This window comes from Colletotrichum lupini, chromosome 5, assembly GCF_023278565.1.
Source record: "Colletotrichum lupini chromosome 5, complete sequence".
Lineage (NCBI taxonomy): Eukaryota > Fungi > Ascomycota > Sordariomycetes > Glomerellales > Glomerellaceae > Colletotrichum > Colletotrichum lupini.
In genome coordinates this window covers 65871-89307 of record NC_064678.1, presented here as the reverse complement: position 1 = coordinate 89307, position 23437 = coordinate 65871, and the positions used below count along the sequence as shown (strand labels likewise).

Genomic DNA, 23437 nt, shown 5'->3' with positions numbered 1-23437 from the left:
CAACATGGCGAGTCTGGCAAGACTGAAAGTATTTTCTATGCCTCACCTTCCATGTGAGTAAATGGAAGCCCTCGCTTCCGTCTCATTGTACCAAAGAACCTTAGCAGAGAACGCCCACCAACGTCCGAAATCTTCTGCACCAGCTTCATCACCAACACATCCCACCCGAGATTTTGCATCCCGCCCTGCTGAGCAGAAAGCAGTTACTCTACCTGATTATTCTACATAAAGTTCATTCCTTACAACTACCCGGCATCCACGAGCTCGTTCTTCCAATCCCATCTCCGATCAGAGTACCGCCTGCTTATCTGTCCGTTAGACTATTCCAGTCCGTCTACACAGACGCGAAGCGACATCCAGCATGGTATCAACCCGCTACATTGCTGTCTTGGCAGCATTGGCATCCTTCGTAGCAACCTCACCTGCACCAAGCCACCAACAGGGTTCACGATTCTTATTCGCCCATACTGATTCTACCCTTCGGCTTGTCAAAACATCCCCAGCTGATCCTGGATCATGGGTCACCGATGCGGACAAAGACGTGTTGATCGAGAGCGGTGTCCGTTTCATCGACATCACTGACATCAAGGTAAGCTTTCTTGAACCCGGCTCGGTTCTATTCATTCAAAAAGTTGATTTGACTGACATCTCCTCAGGACGAAGAAGTTCTCGAAATGATATCCACTCCTGATCATGACTTCAGTCAATACCTCAACACACTCGACCTGAATGCTGACTTGGCTCAGCGAGGGTCAGATTGGATGCAGGGCGAACTTGATGGCCGATCTATGGCCTCTGCTGAGCAACCGACACCGTTCAATACTGAACGTGCAATGCGTCAACTCAAGACAATGACCGAGTAAAGAAGACTGACTCCAATCTTGCTTCATGTCCTGACTAGAATCGCAGGTTTTGGAGCAGAGATCATCGGGTGGAAAACGGCACGAAAGCTGCCGAATGGATCCTCGAAAGTATTGAGAGAATCGTTGCCTTGGTCAACCCGCATATCGAATCCGCCGCGTTCGCGCACAACGCCACCAAGCAGCCCTCCGTTATTGCCAAGCTACCCGGAGCTACCTCGGACATCGGTGAGCCTGTCTTTGACCTTCTAGATGGCTCTGCTGACCCTCTGAACAGTTGTCTTCGGCGCCCACTTCGACTCCATTTCAAGAAAGCCTGGTGGCTATGCTCCGGGAGCCGACGATAATGCTTCTGGAACGGTCGTGCTACTTGAACTTCTCCGGACACTAGCAGAAAAGACGAGTCACAAGGAAACCGAGCCTTGGAAGCCTCTTCGCAACACAATTGAGTTCCACTTCTATGCCGCAGAAGAGGTCGGTTTGCTTGGCTCTTCAGAGATCTTCTACGATTACAAGGTCAAAAACAAGACGGTGGTTGCCATGCTGAACCACGATATGCTGGGATTCTCTTCCACTGACAAGGTATCTCTTGGTGGCGACAAAATTGACCCGCGCCTCACACATGTCCTCCGCACCATTGCGAAGCAGCGCGGCATCGCAACACTGAGCTTTTCTTGCGGTTACGCCTGTTCCGATCATGCAAGCGCTCACAATAACAAGTACCGTAAGCGCGACGTTTCCTTCTTGTTTGATTTTAGTTGACGATGGTATCATAGCTGCGGCCTTCATTACTGCCGATCGTGACCCAATCGGCAACGACAGAATTCACACTGATAAAGATGTCAGTTCCACCGAAACTTTTTATAGCCACGCCGAAAGTCGGGCACTAATCTTGATTGCAGACATTGGAGACGATCGAGAAAGAAACGCTTGAACGCCATTTCCAATTCAGCCTCGCAGCTCTTGAGGTTCTCTCGAACGCAAACGTAACCAAGTTAGGCAGACCAAGCGACGATCTAATGTAAACATCAGGATCTTGCTACGCTGAGGACGATGCAAAAGGCTTGAGCAATGGTTGACAAGCCATGCCCCACACCCATGAATCAATGATAGAATTACAAGCATGTCTCAATGGAACCCATATCTGTTCATGACTTTCCCACGTGCCATGGGCATAGGTGAATCTGCGTACACGGACTCCCACAGACATTTGTTGCAGCTACTGGGGCGCGAGTCGCCTCTTCTTCGATGCTCCGTTCTCCGTTGAATTTGAACAAATACAGGCCACTCTTGAGCTCGCTAAGATTGTTGAAATTTCTCAGATGGCTGACGCAAGGAAAGGCTCCCGGGGGGCGGGAGCGTTGGCTGCTCCGTCACGTCCGGCAATGAGTGTCCGGACGGCTCCACTTTGGCCGGGCGGCGCTGTTAGATAGCTCGGCAGTGACCACAACAAGTGGGCCGATCCAACGCTCAAAGCATGTTACTCAGCGTGCCATGCCCCAAGGCGGAGATGCACAATTATGGATAAGACATCAAAAGCCCGCTGAGGGGTCAACATTCCCTGCCTTATCGACCACAATAGCTAATTGTTTACGGAGGGGAAGACATTTTCATCACGCCAAAGCCTGACACCACAAACATGAGCAACCTCAAGGGCAAAGTCATTGCCATCACGGGCGCAGCATCGGGCATCGGCCTGGCGACAGCGAAGCACCTGGCAAACCTAGGCGCGCGAGTATCGATATCGGACGTCGACGAGCCCCTCCTCGCCACGGTCGCGGCTGATCTCACCAAGCTCCACGGGGCAGACAACGTCTACTCGCGAGTCGTGGATGTGAGGGACCGCAAAGCGGTGGAGGCGTGGATCGCGGAAACGGTAGAGAAGCTCGGACCGTTGGACGGTGCGGCCAACGTCGCCGGCGTGCTTGGGCGGCAGGGCAACTTGGCGACGGTGACGCAGATTGAGGACGATGAGTGGGACTTCGTGATGGGCGTGAATGCGAGGGGAATATTGAACGCCATGAGGGCCGAGATTCCTGCACTGGCGGAGGAGGGACAGGGAAAGAGTATTGTGAACGTGTCGAGCGTGGCGGGGCACTACGGGTTGGAGTATCATGGGGCGTATACGGCGAGTAAGCATGCTGTTGTTGGTTTGACCAAGAGTGCGGCGAGGGAGTTTGGGAGGAAGGGATTGAGGATCAATGCTATCTGCCCGTAAGTTGCAATTGTCTGCACTAAACCTAGGAGGAAAATTTGTCTGACGAGAAACGCAGCGGCGCAATCGATACGCCTATTTTACGAACGGCGCTGGCGGCCAAGACCACAGAGACCGGGGCAGACGTGTTTGAGCCGCTTTTGGGGAGAGTCGGGCAGCCTGAGGAGGTGGCGACGACAATTGCCTTTTTGCTAGGAGATGAGTCTTCGTATGTCACCGGGCAGGCTTGGTTAGTCGATGGTGGTTCAATTCCTTGATGGAGTATGTACGAATGTGCGACTAGACTCGAGGGAGAGGTTGTCGAATGTGTGAGGTCAGAGGGTGAGGAATAGAATACAGGGCGTAAGATGAGATCGGACGAATCGTGGTCAGGGTCACTCACTCGGCATTAAGAATCCAATGTCAGGGGGATCATGAAATACTACTTGCCCATTGCAAAACTATCTTTGGGTGCTGACTGTGCTGCTGTCTCGGAGTATTTGGAATGCTCAACAGCAATTGGTGCGTTGTCGCAGCGAAGGATGCAGAGGATTCAAGCGTTGCTACCTTTCTTTTTCCGAGAGAGACAAGGAGCAGCGGCTGTCCTACCATAGCTTTACCATACCTTAGTTGGTAGGTGGCAGCATGAGTCCTGAGATGCTACGCCGGCAGCTGTGCGCACATGCAGTGAGAATTTTCTGGAACGATGCAACGGGTAGGTGTGATCGTGGGTGAGATTACAATCGGGCGCCGAGGCAGGCGAGGCAGAGTTTTCAGGAAAATGCCACGCCATCAGGACCTAGATGCAGGTACTTTGGGTACACAATACACGAACTTGAGTATTTGGAGTAACTGACGTAGAAACACTTCAGGGAGAGGGCGGCTGTTTATGAACGTTATGAGATGATGTCGTGAATTGGTCCACGGAAAGACTAATAGTAAATCTAGCAAGCGAGTGCCAAGTTGGTATCAAAGCAGATATGAACAAGAGTATTATAGACGGTAACTGCCTTCCCCTTTTTTCCAGCCGTCGATGTATTTTCCAACGGTCAAGCGAAATCTGTAAGTGATGGATATTTGCAAAAGTCATATTGTCCAAAGACTTAGACAGTCTTCTCAGGCAATGAGCTGTGGGCGGAGCTGCCGGGGGCACCGTCGTGGCTGCTGCTGGGCGCAATGTCGGAAACATGGCGGGTGACCTCGACGTAGTCGTAGGCAAACTCGCCGAGCTGGCAGTCGTCGAGGCCAAGGTCCTCGTCGTCGACGCTGACACGCAGGCTGAGGCCAGGAACGAGGTTCATGAGGAAGAGGATGAGGCAGGTCAAGGTGAAGGACCAGGCGAAACCGGCGACGGAGCCGGCCAGCTGGTAGCCGAGCTGGACGTAGTGGTGCTCGATCCAACCGCCGGCAATCGCGCTCTCGCCGGTGTAGGCGCCATCGAGGGCGGCGATGTAGGAGCTGGGGCATGTTAGAACAATGTTCTGGGGGTGATTTTCGGAGGAAGGGTAGCAAGACTTACGCAGCGAAGATACCGGTCAGTATGTTACCGCAGATACCACCGATTCCGTGGACGGCGAAGACATCAAGACCGTCGTCAATGCCAAGCACGAACTTGAGCTTAGTGCCAAAGTTGCAGGCGATGCCACCGACAATGCCGAAGATGACGGCAGCCCAGGGTGTAACGAAACCAGCACCGGGGGTGATGGCAACCAGGCCGGCGATGGCGCCAGAGCAGAAGGCAATGGTGGACCACTTCTTCTCCAGACGGTAGTCAAGGAGCATCCAGGTGACACCACCGACACCGGCAGCAAGGTTGGTGTTGAAGCAAGCCATAACAGCACGGATGTTGGAGGCGAGAGCGGAACCGCCGTTGAAACCGAACCAACCGACCCAAAGGAAGACGGTTCCGAGAACGACGTGGGTGACGTTGTGAGGGCGGTATGGGAGGCCGTGGACGCTGTTGTAACCGGTGCGCTTGCCCAGCATCAATGAGTAGGCAAGGGCGGCCGCGCCAGAGGAGATGTGAACGGGCGTACCACCAGCAAAGTCGTAGGAGCCGAGGATGAACAGCCAGCCATTGCCGTTCCAGGTCCAGTAGGCGATGGGGTCATAGACAATGGTGGCCCAGATAAAGGCAAAGACCATGGCGGGGAGGATGCGGCCGCGGTCAGCAATAGCGCCGAGAGCGAGGGCGGGACTATGTCGTATGGTCAGATGCCGCCATCGAGGTCACAGACTTCGCGCCAGATTAGAGTAGACTCACGTAATGGCGGCGAACATGCCCTGGTAGAGACAAAAGAGAATATCAGGAATCTTGGTGGAGCCGACAGAGGGTTGAGCGACAACCTCCTTGAGACCAAAGTTTGACATGTCGCCGAGGAAGACGGAGCCGGTGTGAGAGAAGGTCAAAGTATAACCCCAGAAGAACCATTGGAATCCAACCACGCCCACGCAGATCATCGAGATCAATATCAAAGACAATGCGGACTTTCGACGGGCAAGACCCGAGTAGAAGAAACCGACACCGGGAATCATGAGCAGCACGAGCGCCGAGCAGACCATGATCCAGGCCAGGTCGCCAGACTATGCAGCCATGTTAGACAACAACATGTACGAGGTAGTCGTCGTTGGGCCACGGCGGGTATCACATGAGCTCACCTCATAGAAGACGTTGAGGTCAGCAACACCGGCAGAGTAGCCGGCGTCGGCCTCGCCCTCGGTGCCATTGTAGGGGATGGCGTAGAGACCGGCAGACATGTTGACGGTTGCGCGCCGGCGCGTGAGCGGTCAGTGGGTAGTGATTTCGGTGCGCGGTGTCCGGACGCGTCCTCGGGAATCTTCAACGTTTGCCTGCCTCGAGATCGGCGAACAGACGTCGAAGAGAGAGTAGTGTTACGTAATAGGGATAGTAATCGCACCTCACAAAGTGCCCGTCACGTGCTAAATCACGTGTCCATCTTAGATATTATATATATAGACCTTCTCCTTTTGTCTATTTCTACTTTAATAGTTAAGCCACTTTTATTATACTCCGTATACCTATTACTACGTACTATAACTCGAAATAGTTATAAGCCTAGCTCTTAGTTAAAACCCTATACTACGATAACGTACTTTTTAATACGATTCCTATAATCTCTTTAAAATAACCGACTTACTTATACTTACTTTAGCCTAAGCTAAACTAATTAGCTACGATAGTTAGATTAAATAGTTTAATATATTTTGCGTTATAAATAAGGGCGTCGGGGTCTAGAAGTACGTCGACTTAGACGCTTTAGATTCTAACGTATTTTTTAACCCCTTTATAATACTTATTTCGCTTTTAGAATTCGGATAATTAGTCATAACCTATAATAAAAAAGAACTACGAGCTTATTAAGCCCGTTATAAGGCGTTTAAGAACGACTAAAAAAACTAAGAAATCCTCTACTAATAGCTTTTAGATATAACTCTTAGTACGAACTTTTTAACTTCCTTAAGTACGAATAACCTATAGAACTAAGCCGGGTTTCTTTTTATAAAGCTAGCTATACTACCTACTTTACGTAAATAAATCTATCCTTATACTATACCTATAAAAAGGATCTATATGCTCGAGAGTATTTAAAAATAATAGGAGCTCGATACTAAATACGAGTAACTTATAGCTTACGAACGTAATACTATTAATACGCATATTAAAGTCCTCGCTTAGTAATTAGTAAAATTAATTAACGCTATATTATACGAATACGTATTCTAAAAAGCTATTAAGAACGGCGCTAAGTTTAGTATATAGCGAATTATTAAATATTTAAAATAAGAATTTACGCCCCCCGAACTAGTAATAAGGAATACGGTTCGAGAGGAATACCGATAAGCCCTTAATAAAGCGAGGACCGGAATTAACCCCTAACGCTAATATAAAGAGTAGTAGTCCGCTTACTTCCGAGCTAAAACGTACGATATTTTAGAAATTAGTAGAGAGATCGCCGTACTTAACTTCTTAGTTATAGTTAAGTCTAAACTTAACCCTATATAGGGCTAACGTATATATAAGACCTTTAGTAAATTAATAGCCTTCGGAATATATACGAGGACCTTCGAAGAGATTACGTATATATTTAGCTTAATAACCTAGGACGTATATACTAAACGACCTTTAAGTTAAAGAGGGGCTTATTCTACTTTTACTAAACGCTCTAACTTAGTTAACGACGTAAATAATAAAGGTAACGTTATATACTCTTATAATTACGTATACCTATAGCGCCCTACGGCGTACCGAAAATTAAAATAGGTACTTATAGGCCGAAACGCTAATAAGTTACTAATATAAATACTAAGGAGCTATATAAAAGAAGTCCTCGCCGCTATTAAATTAAGTAAATAAAAATTACTTTACGGTAAGCTTAAAAAAGCTAGTTAGCTAAGGAACGATAGAACCCCTAAGAAACCTAGGTTTTTAAAAAGATCTTTTAATTAACTTATAGCGAGCTTATTAATAAACTAAGACGAGGGCTATATAGTCGCTATACTTATAAAGAGTTAGGACTTAGAGGTAAACGCAATCTTTAGTACCCCTATAAGTAGCGCTTACCCCCTTTTTTAGAGTATAGTAATAGATAGTTATAAAGTAATATATCTAGTTAATAATAAGAGCCTATTTAAACCCGAGAGTTATATATTATTAAGTAATAAAGACTACGTTAAATTAGGAACTACTATATTACCTATTACTATATATAGTACTCGTATTATAAAGGGCGTCCTAGACGGACTTAAGGGAAAGGGAACCTACGATCTAAAGCTTTAGAACGTCGCTTATATCGAGGGATTCTATATTAATATAGTCTTAGAGACTTTACTAAATAGAAGCGCACTCTAGTACTACGGTCTAGATTACACTTTGCAATAGGGAACGCTTTATAAAAGTACTATTAAAAAGCAGCTTATTTAAAAGAATAATCTAGTTTTCTTTAAATATAAGCTCCTCTAATCCTATCCTTTTTTTATAAACCTTAAGTATATCCTATAAAGCCTAGCTAGTATTATATTACTAATTAGCTATAGAAAATTCCGTCGCTTATATTAACGTACCTATAAGAGGTCTAATAGCGCGCTCCTTTAGTACCTTAGAATAGGTTATCTCGGACCTAATGCTCTTTATTAATTACTATATAAAACTTAAGGTATGCGTATTAAACCTCTATTATAAGTTAAGTATAAAGTATATATATTATCCGAAGCTAAGATAGTAGTCTTAAGAGGACTACCCTCGAGAAGAGCCTCACGGCTATAGTACCGTATATACTAAGATCTTTTTTATTTTAAACTATTTTTCAGTAAATGATAATATATATTTATAGTTTCTAACGAATATAGTAAGTAGCTTAGGGGGTTCTTTTTAAAAATAAAAATAGAAGAGGAAGTGCTTTTCGTATTATAGAGCCTCGAGGTAGCGATTCGTTATTAAAAAAGGACTCTAATTTGCTTTTTTAAACGTAATAATAAGACCGCTCTCTTAACTATAAACGTTAGACGCGTATATAAGACGTAGTATAGCGAGCTAGGAATCGGAATAGAACTTCTACCTCTATATATAAAGGAACCCGTGGGTAATGCTAAAAGAGTAAGTTAACTCGTAATTACTAAAGCTTATAAGATATACCTTTTTACGAACCTCCCTACGAATCTATAAGACGAAATAGTACTAGTAGCAATCTTTATTTATAATATTACCCTACGGGAGGCTAATAAAGGAGATTTGCCTATTATAATAGAAATTAATTAATAAAAGCGGTATTAACGCTAATAGTAGACGGGTTACTAAGTGCGGGATTCTGAACTAGTTACCTCGTATCTTAGTAACCTCTATATATATAGCTACTAAGTATACCCTCTTTATAGGGATCGTAAAAAGGGTATACGTTAAAAAGAGTTTAAAGTGCTTCCCTACGGGTATATAAAATACCTAGTTAGATATATACTAAAAACGCATAACTTATATAGGGTCTAAGTACCCGCGCTCAAGTAGGTATTTATTATAAAAAATATTAGGTTTAACGAAGAAGTCTTTTATAATCCCGCACACGAGGAACAAGCTATCGTAAGTAAGTAAGCAAATTTAGTAATCTAAGAAATATAAGAACTCTTTAATACTAACGATAAGTTAATTCGAGTACTCAGGGAAGTAGATCTAGACTTTGGAAATGCTAGTACTTAAGATAACTCTATAATTAAGGATAGTATTACTATTAGATTTTTAACTATTTAAGACGCTAAGTAACCGATAGACGTACTTTAGGGTGCGGTAAATGAGGCTAAAGAGGCTAATATAGTCTTATTATTATTACTAACCCCTAAGATAACCCCCTTGCGCAAGCTTAGGGGTAGAAATAAAAAAGGGGATATAGTAACTAGGTTATAAACGGCTTTACGCAGTTTATAATCCTCCCTATAAGCGCTTATATATACTACGGAGGTTCTTAAGCTTTTAATTCTTAATAGCTCTTAGTAAAACGCTAGAGCACGCGGTAAATAAGGTACTAATTACGAAGAAGTAATTCTTAATACTAAAGTCGACGTTAGTAAGGAACCCTTATAATAAACCTCTATTATTATATAAGAACAGAGCTTATAAAAACCGCTTTATTAAGTACTAAGTAAAGCTCCGTTAGGTCCTAAACGTTTAAACCGGGCCCGTAGACCTCTATAACGCTTCGATAATAGCATTCTCGTAACGCTCTTATATTTAAATATAAGAGACGGCGATTACTATAACCGTCTCTAGGACTGCTTTTTCTCTATTTTTATGCCTAATTAGTAAAAAGTTATAGAGGAAAGTAGTATAGGATATATAATACTCTATTAAGTAGTAAAAGGAGCAGTTTATAGGACCTACTTAGAGCGCTCCGGAGGAGTTTAGAAACTACGACTTATTAAAGTTAACTTCTAGAGCCTACTAAAGAAGTTTAGTAATATTAAATATCTCTTATTATAACTATAGAAGTTACTTAGGGATACTATAGACGTAGAAATAAAAAAGCTAAGGGATATTAGTATATAAGAAGAGGTCGACCGTGATCCTAAATAAGGGATCCTACTTTTATTAAAGTAAGTATATACTTATAAGTACGACGTTAATAACGAGGTTAGCGAGGTAAAAGTACGTATATATATAAGGGGGGATATATAACTACTTAACCCTTTATAAAATACGTACGCTTCGACGCTCGCCGCAAAGGCCTTTAGGCTTATAATAGTAATAGCTACCTAATTCGACCTTAAGGCAGACTAGTATAATATTATTAATATATTCCTTAACGCGCTTCTTAAGAGCAAGAAGCTAGTAATTATTAAACTCCTAGAGGGATATAAGGTTACTAATAAAGTAAGTAAACTTTAACGCGCTCTATATAGCCTCTAAGACTTACTAATTCTCTAGTTCTAAACTTTTACCTCTATACTCCGTAGTATAAATATAATATATAGCTACGAGGAGATTTATATTTACTAAACCGTAAATAGGAAGGTAATACTAATATTCTATATTAATAACTTTATTATTCTATACTATCGAGACGACCAAAAGGCGGCTTAGGGGATCGTCGATAGTATAAAAGAATATATTAACCTTAAGGAGAATAGACCGATTAATTACTTTTTCGGAGTGCGGATTTTACGAGACCGTACTACTCGTAAGGTTTACCTTATTTACGACGTATATATCGAGCGAGTTACTAAGCGCTTCGACCTTATAAATTTATTATATTTAGCTACCCCTCTTTTTTAAAAAGAGTTTAAACTAAACGAGGGGTAAGTAATAAAGGAGGAAATAAAGAGCTACTAAGAGAAGGTTAGGAATATACTTTATATAGCTATTATAATTAGACTAGACGTCGCCTTTACTTACTTATAATTATTACGGTTCCTAACTAACCTAAGCGTAACCTATATTAAAATAATTAACTACTATATCCGATATTTTTATATAATAAGATATCTTACGCTTTATTATAGTAGTATACTGAGTACGTAATTATTATTTCTAACTAGAGATACTAGCTTTATAAATAACGAGGTAATACGACGATTATCTTAGGGATATATAATATTCTTTTTTAGTGGCCTAATTTAATAAAAATTAGTACGCTAGGCGACGGTTACGACGTTAACTACCGAAGCTAAGCTTCTTTATTTTAAGGAAATTATAAAAAAGACTATAGCTCTAAAGCGCCTTTTTAAGGATATTACCCTTAACCTAAGAGAAATATAGTTAGTTAACTACGATAATTAGTAAACGATTCGACTCGTCGTAGGAGAAGAAAAAAAAATAGCTACTCAACTTTACTATATCGATATATAGAATATATAGCTAAGATAAGAGCACGCTAGAGGTAGCTTCGAGGTTATTTATATATTAATAAAAAACATACTAATAGATAGACTTACTAAAAACCTTTTATAAGCTAAGTTCGAATATTTCTGTATACTTCTTAACTTTTATAATACGCAAGAAGCTATTATAAATAGCTAAAATAGTTAAAAATAATTAATTTAGGCCACGCTTAGAAAAACTTAATGCCCGAAAGTAGACGATAGATAGAACCTAGAGTACGGCCCGGAGGCTTAAAATAAATAAAATAACCTTACCCTATAGGGCATACGTATATAGAAATAAGACCCGGGCTTATGCTTATTATTTAAACTCCTAGTTTATAAAGTACGTAATTATTAAGAATATAGCGTTATTAAAAAGGAGGGTTAATATACGCGCTAAGAAACGCGTTTTATATACTTTAAAGTTTATAAAACTAAGAGTAGTAGGGGTAGCGGGGGGCGCAGGAGCCGGAATAACCGTTAGGTTAACGACCTAGGGTATAGAAATAAGTAGTATAATAAGAAGTTAGTTATAAATAACTATAATAAGCGCGAGAGAGGACTAAGGGTGCGTATTAAAGAAGTCCTTTATATAAAAGCCGATATAGTTCTTATATATCCTCCGGTTATTATATATTTAGCGGACGATACTATAGAGCTTAGTAATATCCTATTAAAACTATAGTTAGAAGTGCGCTTCTTAATAATAAAAAAGGATAATATATTTATAAAAAAGGGAGCGCTACTTATAATAACCTCGGTAAGGGCCTAGGTTATTAGCTATAAAACGACTAGTATATTAATATACCCTTCGGCCGAACGGCTATTAAAGTAGTGCGCATACTAGCTACTACTTCTTATAAAATAACGACTATTATCCTTAATATCAGTATACTAAAGGGCTACCTTAAGATAGGGTAAGTACTAGATCTCCCGTTCCTCGGGAGCCTCTCCCTTAAGCTTCTTAAGGACTAAGTATACGTTAAATAGGCCTAGAATAGTAAAAAAACCTATACTTATTATAAGAGGTACCTTAGCCTCTTAGCGTTCTTTTTTACTTCTTATTACCTTTTTAAAAAGAGCTAGCTTTATATTTTTTAAACCCTAAAATAATATTAAATATAAATTCCTAAAATAATAAGTATACGATATACCCTTCTTAAAGGGCTTATTATCCGAACTAATCTTATCCTTATTCTTAGACTCCGAGGGGGGGATAAGTAAAAGCCCGTTAAAGCTCTTATTATTACTATTTACTTTATTATTACCCTTATTACGGCCGCTAAGGAGAGCCTCGAACTTAATAAAGTCCTCGGCGTCTTAATTAATAACCTCGATATCTTTTTAGTTAGGGAGGGAGAGCTTAGTAACTAGGCCTTAATAAGTAAGTAAGAGGTCGTAGGGGGGGGTAACGACCTAGAGGGGCTCGTTAGTATTATTACCTATTTAAACTCTTAGTAAACTATATAATATATATATAAAAAGTATTATAAAAATTATGCGAAACTTATTATTACTTCTAAATATATTAAATATTTATATTTAGAATAAAATTAATAAACGATTTAATAGCGCAGGCGCGCGCGCATAGTAAACGGGGGTACTTATAATAACTACGAGAGGTTAAAAAGAAGAAGAAAAATAATAACTAGGTAATACTACGAGAATTTAAATATACACAAGGCGGCTAGGTAGCCTCGCCCTTAGTAATTTATATACTAAAAGTAGTAAAATACGCGCTATTCTGGGTTAGGATTCTATTTACTTTAAATAAAGGGATATATTTATAATAAACGCGGCTTAAAAGACGCGTATCCCTTGCGCTTAATTTTCTTTTATTTATATTCGACTAAATTAGGCCTTTATAAGGGTATTTAGAGATTCTATCTTAGGTATAATAGCTCCCTAGTAGTAGTAATTAGGGGGTATATTACGTAATAGGGATAGTAATTATACCTTATAAAGTGCCCATTACGTGCTAAATTACGTGTTTATCTTAGATATCGTGTATATAGACCTTCTCCTTTTGTCTATTTCCACTTTAATAGTTAAGCTACTTTTACTATACTCCGTATGCCTATTGCTACGTGCCATAACTCGTGACAAGTAGTGAGTGAAGAGAGCTACAGGGAAGGGAGGGAACGAAGGAAGGGGGAAAAGGACGCAACGTTAAAGTCTACACCGGGGATGGACAGGCTAAATAATCCCAAAAGCAACATTGAGAAAAGCAAAACCGGGGCGTTGCCTTCGGCCCCTCGTCGTGAGCCGACCGATATTTGAGCCTACGAGTACAGATGGCCAAGTCCACTACGGAGCACAGTTGCTGCTGCAGTATCTTTGGATGGATCCGAAGGCGGCAGGGATGAGCAGCCCAGACCGATGGCGCGGGTAAGATGAAGGATGGGATGTCAGTACGTTGGGACGGGGAGGTCGCTCATTGACCAGTCTTCTATGCCGGGCAACACCAATAGTGCAGGGCCAAGGGGTGGGAGGAAAGCATAAAAAAGGGCATGAGAGGGTGTCTACTGCGTAGTGGCAGAAATTGAGGGTTGTATCTTGGAGCGACTTCCAAATCCTCGTCTGTCTCCGGCAAGACAAGTCGGGCATGTCCCTCTACTGGCATAGCTGCATGGTGGTGGTACGAGAACGCCCTCATCGCGAGAGCTTCATACAAACACGGTCGGTGGAATTCGTACATGTACTTGAACCACATGCTCCGAGGACCCTTGTTCGACTTTCCCCCCCATCCCATGTCGTCTAGCATCGAGTGGGCCGTCGGAACCTGTGGGTACTGATAAGGAATTGGAGACTGGCCGGGGTTTGTCGAAGGAGGTTGACAAGGATGTCTAGGGTCGGGGGCTTCGGCTCAAGGCGAATTGAAGCCATTTCAGGGAGCCATGTCTCTTGGCAGAACCTGGCCGCTAGCGTACCGTAGACGTTTCTTCGTCCGTTGGGCTACCTACTCTCTAGAGTCTGCCACGGCCCGCGGTGTGTAGCTGGCCTGAGACTTTGGGACTCGGGATTCTGGACGCTGGACGTGGAGAATGTCAAGAATCGAGCAGATGAAATAGAGTGTCATGCCAAGAGATGGCTTGAGCTTTGCTGATCCCGCCCAGTGCCCACGTCTGGAGACCATCAACTCCTAGCCATGCTTTGTTCGCCAGCGACAGACACATTGTGACCATTGCCCGATTTCCAATGTTGTTGGTTCGTTGTCGCACGGGGCAAATGAGAGGGATCTTTTTCGGCCGGTTGAGCCGCAGGGCAATCCCTCCGCTTGCTGCTCTTGCTAACATTGGATGCAACATTTCAGACCAGGACAAAGTTTTTCCAATTTTTCTTGCAGGCCGCAGTGCAGCATCAATGGGGGTCTGGCATGCAACCAGGTCCATACACGCCGGCACAGACGTGACGTCTCTGGATCCGAGACGGGCCAAGACTGCAAGAAACAGGCGATCAAGGAGATTCGAGATGAGGATCAAAAGGAAAGACGCATGCTGTACCTCAGCAACGGAACGGCAGAAACGCATCAGCGAGGCGCAACAACCAAGCAAACGCATTCGTACTCGGTAGGTAAGCTGTATTATCTGACAATCTGTAGCCACTTCATTTCCCGCGTCGTGTTCAGCCCGTAGTTTCCGACCTTGCCTGGCCGCTGCCGTGTGGGGGCGATTCGGTCCATGGCTGCGAAACGGGATAGATGCACCGTTCTTAAAGACCTTTAGCAATCAAGCCGGCGGTATCCGTATCCGTACAGATACGCTGCATGGCGCTTCTGTTTGATCAATATTGCCCTCTAGTCAGAGAAATTGAGCAGAAGCTCAGGGCGTATCGAGGGGCTCCCTCAGGCGACCAAGGGAGATTTTGGTGGTTGATGGGAGCTGAGACCCAGTTACACACGACTTCTGTGAGTGTGACCCCCCATGGATGGATGGATGGATGGATAGATGGGCCATGGGTGCTTTGCGCAACAGGCAGCACCAGCCACATGTCTTGTTCCTAGAGAATGGGGCATGGTGGCTCAGACATCGATGTCATTGTAAGTCGTATTAACTCGTCGCAACCACACGTTGTCAGAGTTGCTGCAGCATGTCGATCGACAGAAATTAAGGTATTCCGCCGTTGGAATTTGACAGGACTAGCTCGACGCCATCTTCATAGCTGCTATCACGGATACGATACGACATGGGAGTCAAATAAGAAACGGCCACGGATGATTGGCGGGCGGTGAACGTTGTTTGTCCCGATTGCATGGTGTCGGAGAAGAAGAAAGGTGCAGAAGGAGGCGTCCTTCAAAAGTGCTCAGACTCCGGTGTCAAAGCGACACAGTGACAAGACAACCTAGAGGCTAGAGGGGTCTCCATGGTTGAGAAAGCCCGATATCGCACGCGGGGGACCGGCATCGTCAGCTGCGTCTCAGAAGTCAAACTTGGTTCGTTTGTGTATCCGCACGAAGTATATTCACGGATGGATAGTCTTCGAGCTGAAGAACGTGTCGGTGACGCTAGCGAAAGGTGAATCACCCACATGGCGAGCGATGACTCGGGTGATGGTGCTAGTCCGGTGGTCTGGCACATTATCAGAGAATCTGCAGGCCATCAACAGTGTGTAGTCCGAGTCGCTAATCTCAAGCCTGATCGAAGCGTTCTCGCAAGATGAGTAGTTGCGGTGCGGGGCTTCGAACAAGCCCAGACTGGTTTGATTGCACCGCTTCCAGTCCGCCAGAATGTGCGAGACCGCGCGAGGCCAAAACGACACATGCAATCGGATGCAATCGGGAAAGGCTCACAGGCTGTCCTTGATCCTTCACCTTGCTGTTCCGTGAATATGCTGCGCCGCTGGGGAAAGGTCGGGAATCCTTCAGGTCCACTAAGAGATAAGACGGCACCGAAACCGGGCTACCTTGGTTGATAAGTTGATAGAAGAAAAGGCCATGACGGAAATGCGCCGTAGGTAATTACAACACCTAAAAGCCGAGGGTTAAACGCCTGATAGAGGTAGCGCGTCTGACAAGCGTTGATGAAAGCAAAGCTGCGCGAATGAAGATGTTGAATCAGGTGTTGCATGAATCGCTGTTGGTGCGCAAGTTCAGTTGATGGTGAGGTGGGGAATCGAGATTGCTGGCTTGCCGATGGCTGCTTGCTATGGCGGAGACTGCTGTTACTCAGACAGAAGAAAATTCGAGTAGACGACGGATATCTCTTATCGTGGAGTCAGAGCCAGTAATCAGCTCTTTACCGTGGCGTTTTTAATCGTGGGCGGGAGAGGGTGAGAAGTGCAAGGCGGTCGTAGCATGATGGTGGGATTCGATGATCCCTCACATTGACGAGCCAACGAGCCATATGCCCCGGATTCTCTTGGGATGGGCGATATGACGTCATTATCACCCCGATGGAGCAGAGAATCATCGAGCCAAGACATTGATGGAGCGTCCCATTCGCACGAGCATTGAGAGGGTGCCTTGCTTGCGTCTAGGTTTCGCCCATGTGGTTGTGGCAGCATTCGTCTGATGCGCAGGAGAGTTGAGCCTGAACTTCTGGTCTGAAGTGGGAGACCCGTGGACGGGAGAGAAGGTGGGCGGTGGGCGGGGCTTGGAAAACCCGGTGCTGACAAAGGTACTTTCCCTCACCTTACCTAGGTAGGTAGCATCCTTTCGGAGTCTGTCCCAGTACCTCAGTGAATACGTACCTCGAGGGGTGCCTGTAGGCTGTCGCAATTGCACACTGTTGGAACACTTTGGGCGGGAACGAAATGAGCATGAAATGGACACCAATAACCAAAGGAAAGGAACGCTAGAAGGAGCATGCGTTGCTGCTCCGTTTGCTCTTGCCTTGCGGGAACGAACACTGCATCCATGGAAAGAACCAAAATCTATCCGCACCTTACTGGCCAGCGACCACGCAGACGAAGCCATTTGGAGAAGCTGCAAGCCAGGTTGGTTCTTCCTGTATTTGAATGGCCGCGCCTCTGATTGGCTGTCCCCTCTTATCTTTCGGCACGGTGGGGCTGAGAATGCTAGCGTCATCTTGGCAATGATAAGGCGAGGCAGGCACCAGTGGGACGGTCCATACCCTTGTCTGACCCTGCAGGGGGTCCCCCCATCCCTCTTTCCCTTTTCGTCTTCCAACGAACGACCGAAACGGGGCACCTGATAGACGACGACGACTCTCCTCACCTTCAATCTCTCACCATTGGCATCTCACACACTGAACACGGCTTCTCAAATCAAGCGCCAATGTTCGTCGTCGTCACCTTGTTGTTCTCACCTCTATTTCATGTTCGGACTCAGTGTTTCGCTTCCGCATCATGCAACTAAGTAGCTCATCGCTCGTTACGAGTGACCTTCATAGCTTCTCCCATTTGCTTGTGGACATCTACCTTAATGATACAGAGATAATCAGAGTCCGTCTGCTGACTTGCAGCCTTATCAGCAACCAGCGCCATTCCTGGTTCCTGCAGCACTCATCATACCCCTAACCATTCATATCCGAAATCTCCATTCGTCTCTCAAATCATGCCGCCCTAGACTAGTCGCTCCCATTGCATTCGCCAAGGAATACCGGCTAACACGGTATATAGCATGAAGCGTCAAATCCTCTTCGTTTGTACAAAGTACTGATAAAGAACTACTCTCGTATGTACGTGTCACACGCGCGGCCTCTCAGTCTCGGACTCTTGGTGTCAAAGTCGTTTCCCTCTTTATGAGCCATCACTGGCGAGCTCGCAATCTGTCATTCATCTGACCCATTGGGCGCCAGGCTTCTAGGTGATCCGTCTCACTTGCTCCACATCGTGCACTTACATGAGAGTGAGGAACAAAACAGATGGTCGATCAAAAACTTTAAACGTGATTTGGACATGTCTCATATCTGCCCTGGTCTGAAAAGATTCCATGCTTTGCTAAAGTTGCCGTTCATCGCCCAACGGCCGCACGGCAACTTTAGAGTTAGTAGATCAACTTTGTTCCTGCTCCTCCCGTCCCGTCCGCCTGGGTCTGTCCCGCTGACTTGCGTCTTTGCGGGCGCTCTCTCTCTCATTTTGACATCAAATGGCGCCCAAGCGCCCCCGATTATCCGTAGATAGTCTATTCTTCAGATGGACGGGCGCTCACCCTTCGCGTGGCTGCGGGCGCAGCAACATTCACTCATACTTATATAAACGCCGGTTTCCAATCTTTCTACTTCAACTCACGGCCTTGAAAAATACAGTCAACCACTTCGTAACCTACCAAGGGAGATGTCCTTACGTCATACGCGAGCAATACATTATACAACCAGTAATTACGAAATCACAGTAGTAACTCGAGAGACACGAAGAGCCTGATATACAAACCCGACTCTACAACACACCTTAGCCACCAATCAGCACCCTGCCCTCGGCATATCCTCACCTGGCGAGAGAAAAGCCGTATCCAAGTCCTTGGATCTTCTCATGTCCGCCAACATGATAGGCCATGAGTGGAGTGCTCACCCAGTCAATGATTGCCTCGCAATATCACCACGACTAAATGATGGATACCACCTATATGCGTCATAGCCATCAAACACAATAGACTGGGTTTAAGCTAGGTGCCTAGAACTGAAGCAGTTTCCACAGGACTGCCAAACCCTAGATTGCCAGTAAACCTGGCTCATGCACATTTGAGAACAAGCTGCCAAAGTTCCCATCAGGACGACACGACATGAGGATCCTGACTCTTGGACTAGGTCGAAGATGAATTTTGACAAACGGTGCCATCAAGTAATTTCGATGCAGTCACTTGCAGGGTTGATTCTGATGACTTGTTGCAACAATCGATATAATGATACGTGTCAGGCTGGCGATCCATTGTCTTCTCTCGGGATGCTGTTCCTCATGACCCAATATTCTCATGGCTTGTTCCCTCTCCCTACATACAATAATTGACAAGAGTCTGATAAATCCAACAATGATTCCACATTCGGAGAACATGAATAACGCATATGCCCATAGAAAGGCTGTAAATATGAGAGCCGTGGCCTACAGGTGACATAAATGGGACCTAAAGCCCCTAGAGTTCGGTCCCTGGGCCCCAAGGCCTCGAAGGGCATGATGTACGAGGCAACGAGATTCATACCCATGCCGGACTAAATACACGAAAGCAATCCACACTTAACCAATTTCCTATAATAAGTCCAGATTCTGCCGTGTGATGTAGTCGAAAAGTTCAAACACCGGCCCGCAGCATCTTGTCCCGACCAAAAGAGAAAAAGTTCACCTGAGCTATCTCACAATTTATAATACCAGATAGAGGCTGTCTTCATACATCCATTGACTGAATCGTAGAAGTTTTATACGTTAGCTTGTTCCTAGGCCTTGAATCCCCCATGAGTGGTAGATGATGGATGGCATGCTTGCAACATAAGGTAGGGGGAGGAGTTCGCTGGGCTGTAAGCCCTGCTCAAAGCATCGTTGCTCTCATGCATGCCTTTCGTAAACACTTTATTTCTTGCTCCGATGATGCGCCTGTATCCTAAGTGAGTTATATCAAGCTGTAAAAGATGATCATGAAGTCTTCATTCAGCCCAGCGGCATTTTACTAATGGTCTTGGTTCCCAGTATGAATGGGAAATCAACTTCCTCTCATCCAAGTTAACAATATTTCTACACCTCAAATCATTGTGATACTCAAAACATGCCGTCACTGATGGAATTGGGCCTTGACTGAGATGTGTACACAGTCATATGAAAGTCAGCTCAACCTACCTGATGATTGTCTTGATGATAGAAAGCTTTGCCATGACATCGAAACCAGTCCGAAGCTGACAGCTTCGCTATGATTTACCAAACTATCAACGGCGGGACATTTTCCTGCCCTTTCGTTCGCGTACTTCACTCACAACAAACGTACACGATCACGCGTTGAGATATCATCGACTTGATAGGAGTCTGCCGGAACCCTAGCTACCATGTCTTTCCGCGAATACGAAACTCCAACAGGCATGCTGCAAATTTAGCGTAAGGTCAACGATGACGACTTGACTTAGTTACTGATAGTCTATCGCTTACCCAGCGAGGCTGTTATCACTGATTTCATCAATTTTACTTCATGTAACTACTACAGCTGCGTAGTGCCTTTTGATACAGCATCGAGTAAAGAAGTTGACCCTTGACCTTACGCTAAGACCTTATAACACCACCGGGCCTGCGACTTTCGATTTAGTCATCAATAGAACCCTTGATCTCGGGGTTTGCAAAATACTGAAGGCCGTGTTGATAAGCTTTTGACACAAGCCCCGACGACCGTGATTGGATCCAGGGCGAGTTGCCGTAGTGTTGCCAATGTCGCCAAGACATAGATCAGAAGTCAGCGGCTCGGAGGCTCGGACAACGAGGCTCTCATAAGGCGTATGTTTGTAGGGCGCATGAGCTTGCCGCGTCATAAAAGCCGCCACTTGCAACGTATAGTTCGATGTTGTGTCGCTCCATCCAATAAAAGTTCAGATGACACACCGTAATTCTGGTGACTGAACGTTTCGACGTTCGGAACAGCCCCGCTCTGGAGTGAACCGAAATGCCAAGTTAGTGGGGCTGTTCCGAATGGAGTCATGTTAGATGGAATAAAAGGTTCTCGTACTGATGTCTCATCAGGGAAAGTGAGGTAGTTGAATTGAGACATGGTACTTGCTTCATGCCGTAGAAAATATAAAGGCGCTTTTCAGAACACATTCAAGAATATGGCCCATCCTCATCATAACATCAAAGACGTAAGCTACATCTTATTCCACAGGAAAGCATGCTAATCGCCTTCTGACTTAGTTCCAATCGTTTTGCAAAGCTCGCGCTGTTGCTTTGCACAAACATGTATCCGCTTTACCGGAGGATAAATTCAAAGAGAACCCTTGGGAACTTGTGCGACTTATAGAGGACTTTGCCAACACCGAAAAGCTCCCCATGATATTCCGTGAAACCAAGATGAACCTGGCCCGAGTCGCTCTCGCAGATATGAGCCCAAAGCTAAAGGTGATGGTCGAGTTTGGAAGCTTTGTTGGCAATTCGACGATAGCATGGGGCGCCATGCTGAGAGAGTTTTATCCAGGCGACAATAGTGGCATTCGCGTTTACAGTTTCGAGCTCGACCCCGAACTAGCAGAGATTGCACGAGATGTTGTGAAACTAGCTGGTATGAGCGACATTGTCACTGTCCTTGACGGACCAGGCGCAGAGTCCTTGGAGACTCTTGTGAAGAACGGAGATCTTAAGACCGAAAGTGTTGATGCAGTCTTCTTCGACCACTGGGAAGACATCTACCTTCCAGATTTGAAGCTCTGTGAGGAACTTGGAGTTCTTCACAAGGGATCAGTTGTATTGGCAGACAATACTGACATTCCCGGTGCGCCTAAGTACCTCGAGTATGTGAGAGGCAACATGGAGGAACTCGCTGGAACTATACGATATCAAAGCAAGACTCATCTCGTCCCGAACTCGAGTACCTCACACGGGCCAGTGAGTGATGTTAAGGAATCCTGATTGCCGCCATCTGCTGACTTAGGTGATAGCGAGCCCTGGAGGTAACCATCGTCGTTTGATTGTCATTTGAGATTATTTCCATTGATTTCCATGCTCCAGGAATGTCATCGATGTTGACTTCAATAGAATGGATCATTGTAACATTCAAAGCGTTTTCTGCCCCAGGCGTGTTGGCCTGGACGAGGAATTTCCGTGCAAAGTCTTTGAATGAATGTTGTATTGAAATGTTTAAACCGATAGTGTACTTCTTCGCAGGTTTATAGCAAGCTGTATGTGGCTCTCTGGATGGCAGCGATTATCTTTTCTAGCCACTCAGCAGCACCCTCGTCGTTACCATCTTCCAAGCATTCCACAACTCCGGGAAAGATGACTCCGTCATAGCCATACCACAGTCCTGGTGCAAAGATCTGCCAGGATATTAGAACACGAACAACGGGGACCTCAGACTAAAACTTACAGCATGTCGATACCACTCCCGCCCAGTCAACCCAGCCCCTTTTGGCAAAAGAAACTGCCGCTCAAGATAGAGATAGGCCTTGTTGACTTCATTGTCAACTTGCATGTTTCCTGGAGCGACTCTGAGTGGCGATATCGCGTCTAATCGAGACGCGGCGTCTTTGAAATGCGTGACTGCGTTGCTCAGAGCATGAAAGCTGAGGACGTTATCATATTTGGCCTTGAGCTTCTCCAAGTGATGAGCGAGGGTCCTCGGATACTCCGCTGCCTCGAACGCAATATTACCCAAACCAGCAAGGCGAACCGTCAATAACCCCCAGAGTTGAGCCATCGCAAGGTGCTTCTTGAAGCCGATATCGCCAAAGTTTTCGACCCAGTAGTGACTATCGTAGTTGGTATGATAAGGATAAACACCCTTTCCCTGCCGATTGAAGAGCAGGTCAACGGATGGAATGCCGAGATGATCGAAGAAGACCGTGTAATCACTTCCCGTACCCATTAGATCGAGGGTTGGGATCACCTGCTCTGGGTTGGCTCGCTTTTGGTCGCTCAGCCAGTCATCATAGACTGTTCGATTCTCGTTGATCGGCGATTGGACCATGCGAGTAACATCACGAAGCACGCTTGCAAGAAGAGGACTACCTGTCGCGCCAAGGATCGTCCCACCATTGGTCGCCTCGTCAACATTAAGGTCTGAGCAAAGATCAGCTCCTATCATTCCCACAATCCAGACATTTCATAAGACTTACAGGCAACACAGTTCTTGCTTAAATCATCCTGGTGGTGTTCGCCCCATTCGGTAGAGCCGACCAGGCCGTATTCTTCGTTGTCCCAGTTTGCTAGTATTCTGCATGTCATGGGTAGTGAGACATAACCCTTACCGGTTGAATCTTGGAACTATAACAATGCATTACTTATATCTTCCTGTATGGTTTCCAGCCTTTTAAGTAAAGCTCGCCAAGGGCCCTAGCGACCTCGTTCATAGCGCTTATACCCATATAAACAAATCAAATATAAGGTTCGTATTTGATTATTTAGCTTATTTCTCGCGCTATATTTAATTATTTAATAATTA

At 45.1% G+C, this 23437-nt stretch overlaps 7 protein-coding genes across 7 annotated transcripts; 3 read left to right on the top strand and 4 right to left on the bottom strand.

Annotated features, from left to right (window-relative positions):
• Positions 1-361: 361 nt before the first annotated feature.
• CLUP02_09454 (peptidase family M28) lies at positions 362-1885 on the top strand (the record flags this gene model as incomplete). Its single annotated transcript, XM_049288432.1, has 6 exons — positions 362-589; positions 657-859; positions 910-1088; positions 1138-1584; positions 1637-1701; positions 1763-1885. 6 exons carry the CDS (start codon positions 362-364, stop codon positions 1883-1885), a joined length of 1245 nt encoding a protein of 414 aa, XP_049145576.1.
• Positions 1886-2245: 360 nt separating this feature from the next.
• Positions 2246-3332, top strand: CLUP02_09453 (short-chain dehydrogenase; the record flags this gene model as incomplete). The annotated part of the gene is made up of 3 exons (XM_049288431.1): positions 2246-2284; positions 2443-3074; positions 3134-3332. 3 exons carry the CDS (start codon positions 2246-2248, stop codon positions 3330-3332), a joined length of 870 nt encoding a protein of 289 aa, XP_049145575.1.
• An 825-nt stretch (positions 3333-4157) lies between these two features.
• CLUP02_09452 (ammonium transporter) lies at positions 4158-5811 on the bottom strand (the record flags this gene model as incomplete). Its single annotated transcript, XM_049288430.1, has 4 exons — positions 4158-4512; positions 4574-5251; positions 5318-5637; positions 5713-5811. The coding sequence occupies 4 exons, from the start codon at positions 5809-5811 to the stop codon at positions 4158-4160; spliced, it is 1452 nt and encodes a 483-aa protein (XP_049145574.1).
• A 9390-nt stretch (positions 5812-15201) lies between these two features.
• Positions 15202-18209, bottom strand: CLUP02_09451 (uncharacterized protein; the record flags this gene model as incomplete). The annotated part of the gene is made up of 15 exons (XM_049288429.1): positions 15202-15417; positions 15488-15500; positions 15553-15708; positions 15760-15846; positions 15884-16111; positions 16177-16316; positions 16380-16572; positions 16657-16878; positions 16953-17078; positions 17141-17248; positions 17305-17501; positions 17567-17602; positions 17761-17864; positions 18092-18138; positions 18199-18209. The coding sequence occupies 15 exons, from the start codon at positions 18207-18209 to the stop codon at positions 15202-15204; spliced, it is 1884 nt and encodes a 627-aa protein (XP_049145573.1).
• A 1536-nt stretch (positions 18210-19745) lies between these two features.
• Positions 19746-21055, bottom strand: CLUP02_09450 (uncharacterized protein; the record flags this gene model as incomplete). The annotated part of the gene is made up of 7 exons (XM_049288428.1): positions 19746-19950; positions 20047-20100; positions 20143-20210; positions 20288-20381; positions 20446-20463; positions 20668-20830; positions 20890-21055. The coding sequence occupies 7 exons, from the start codon at positions 21053-21055 to the stop codon at positions 19746-19748; spliced, it is 768 nt and encodes a 255-aa protein (XP_049145572.1).
• Positions 21056-21113: 58 nt separating this feature from the next.
• CLUP02_09449 (catechol O-methyltransferase) lies at positions 21114-21965 on the top strand (the record flags this gene model as incomplete). The annotated part of the gene is made up of 3 exons (XM_049288427.1): positions 21114-21143; positions 21196-21882; positions 21936-21965. 3 exons carry the CDS (start codon positions 21114-21116, stop codon positions 21963-21965), a joined length of 747 nt encoding a protein of 248 aa, XP_049145571.1.
• Positions 21966-22163: 198 nt separating this feature from the next.
• Positions 22164-23220, bottom strand: CLUP02_09448 (uncharacterized protein; the record flags this gene model as incomplete). Its single annotated transcript, XM_049288426.1, has 3 exons — positions 22164-22313; positions 22364-23055; positions 23112-23220. The coding sequence occupies 3 exons, from the start codon at positions 23218-23220 to the stop codon at positions 22164-22166; spliced, it is 951 nt and encodes a 316-aa protein (XP_049145570.1).
• Between the last annotated feature and the right edge of the window lie 217 nt (positions 23221-23437).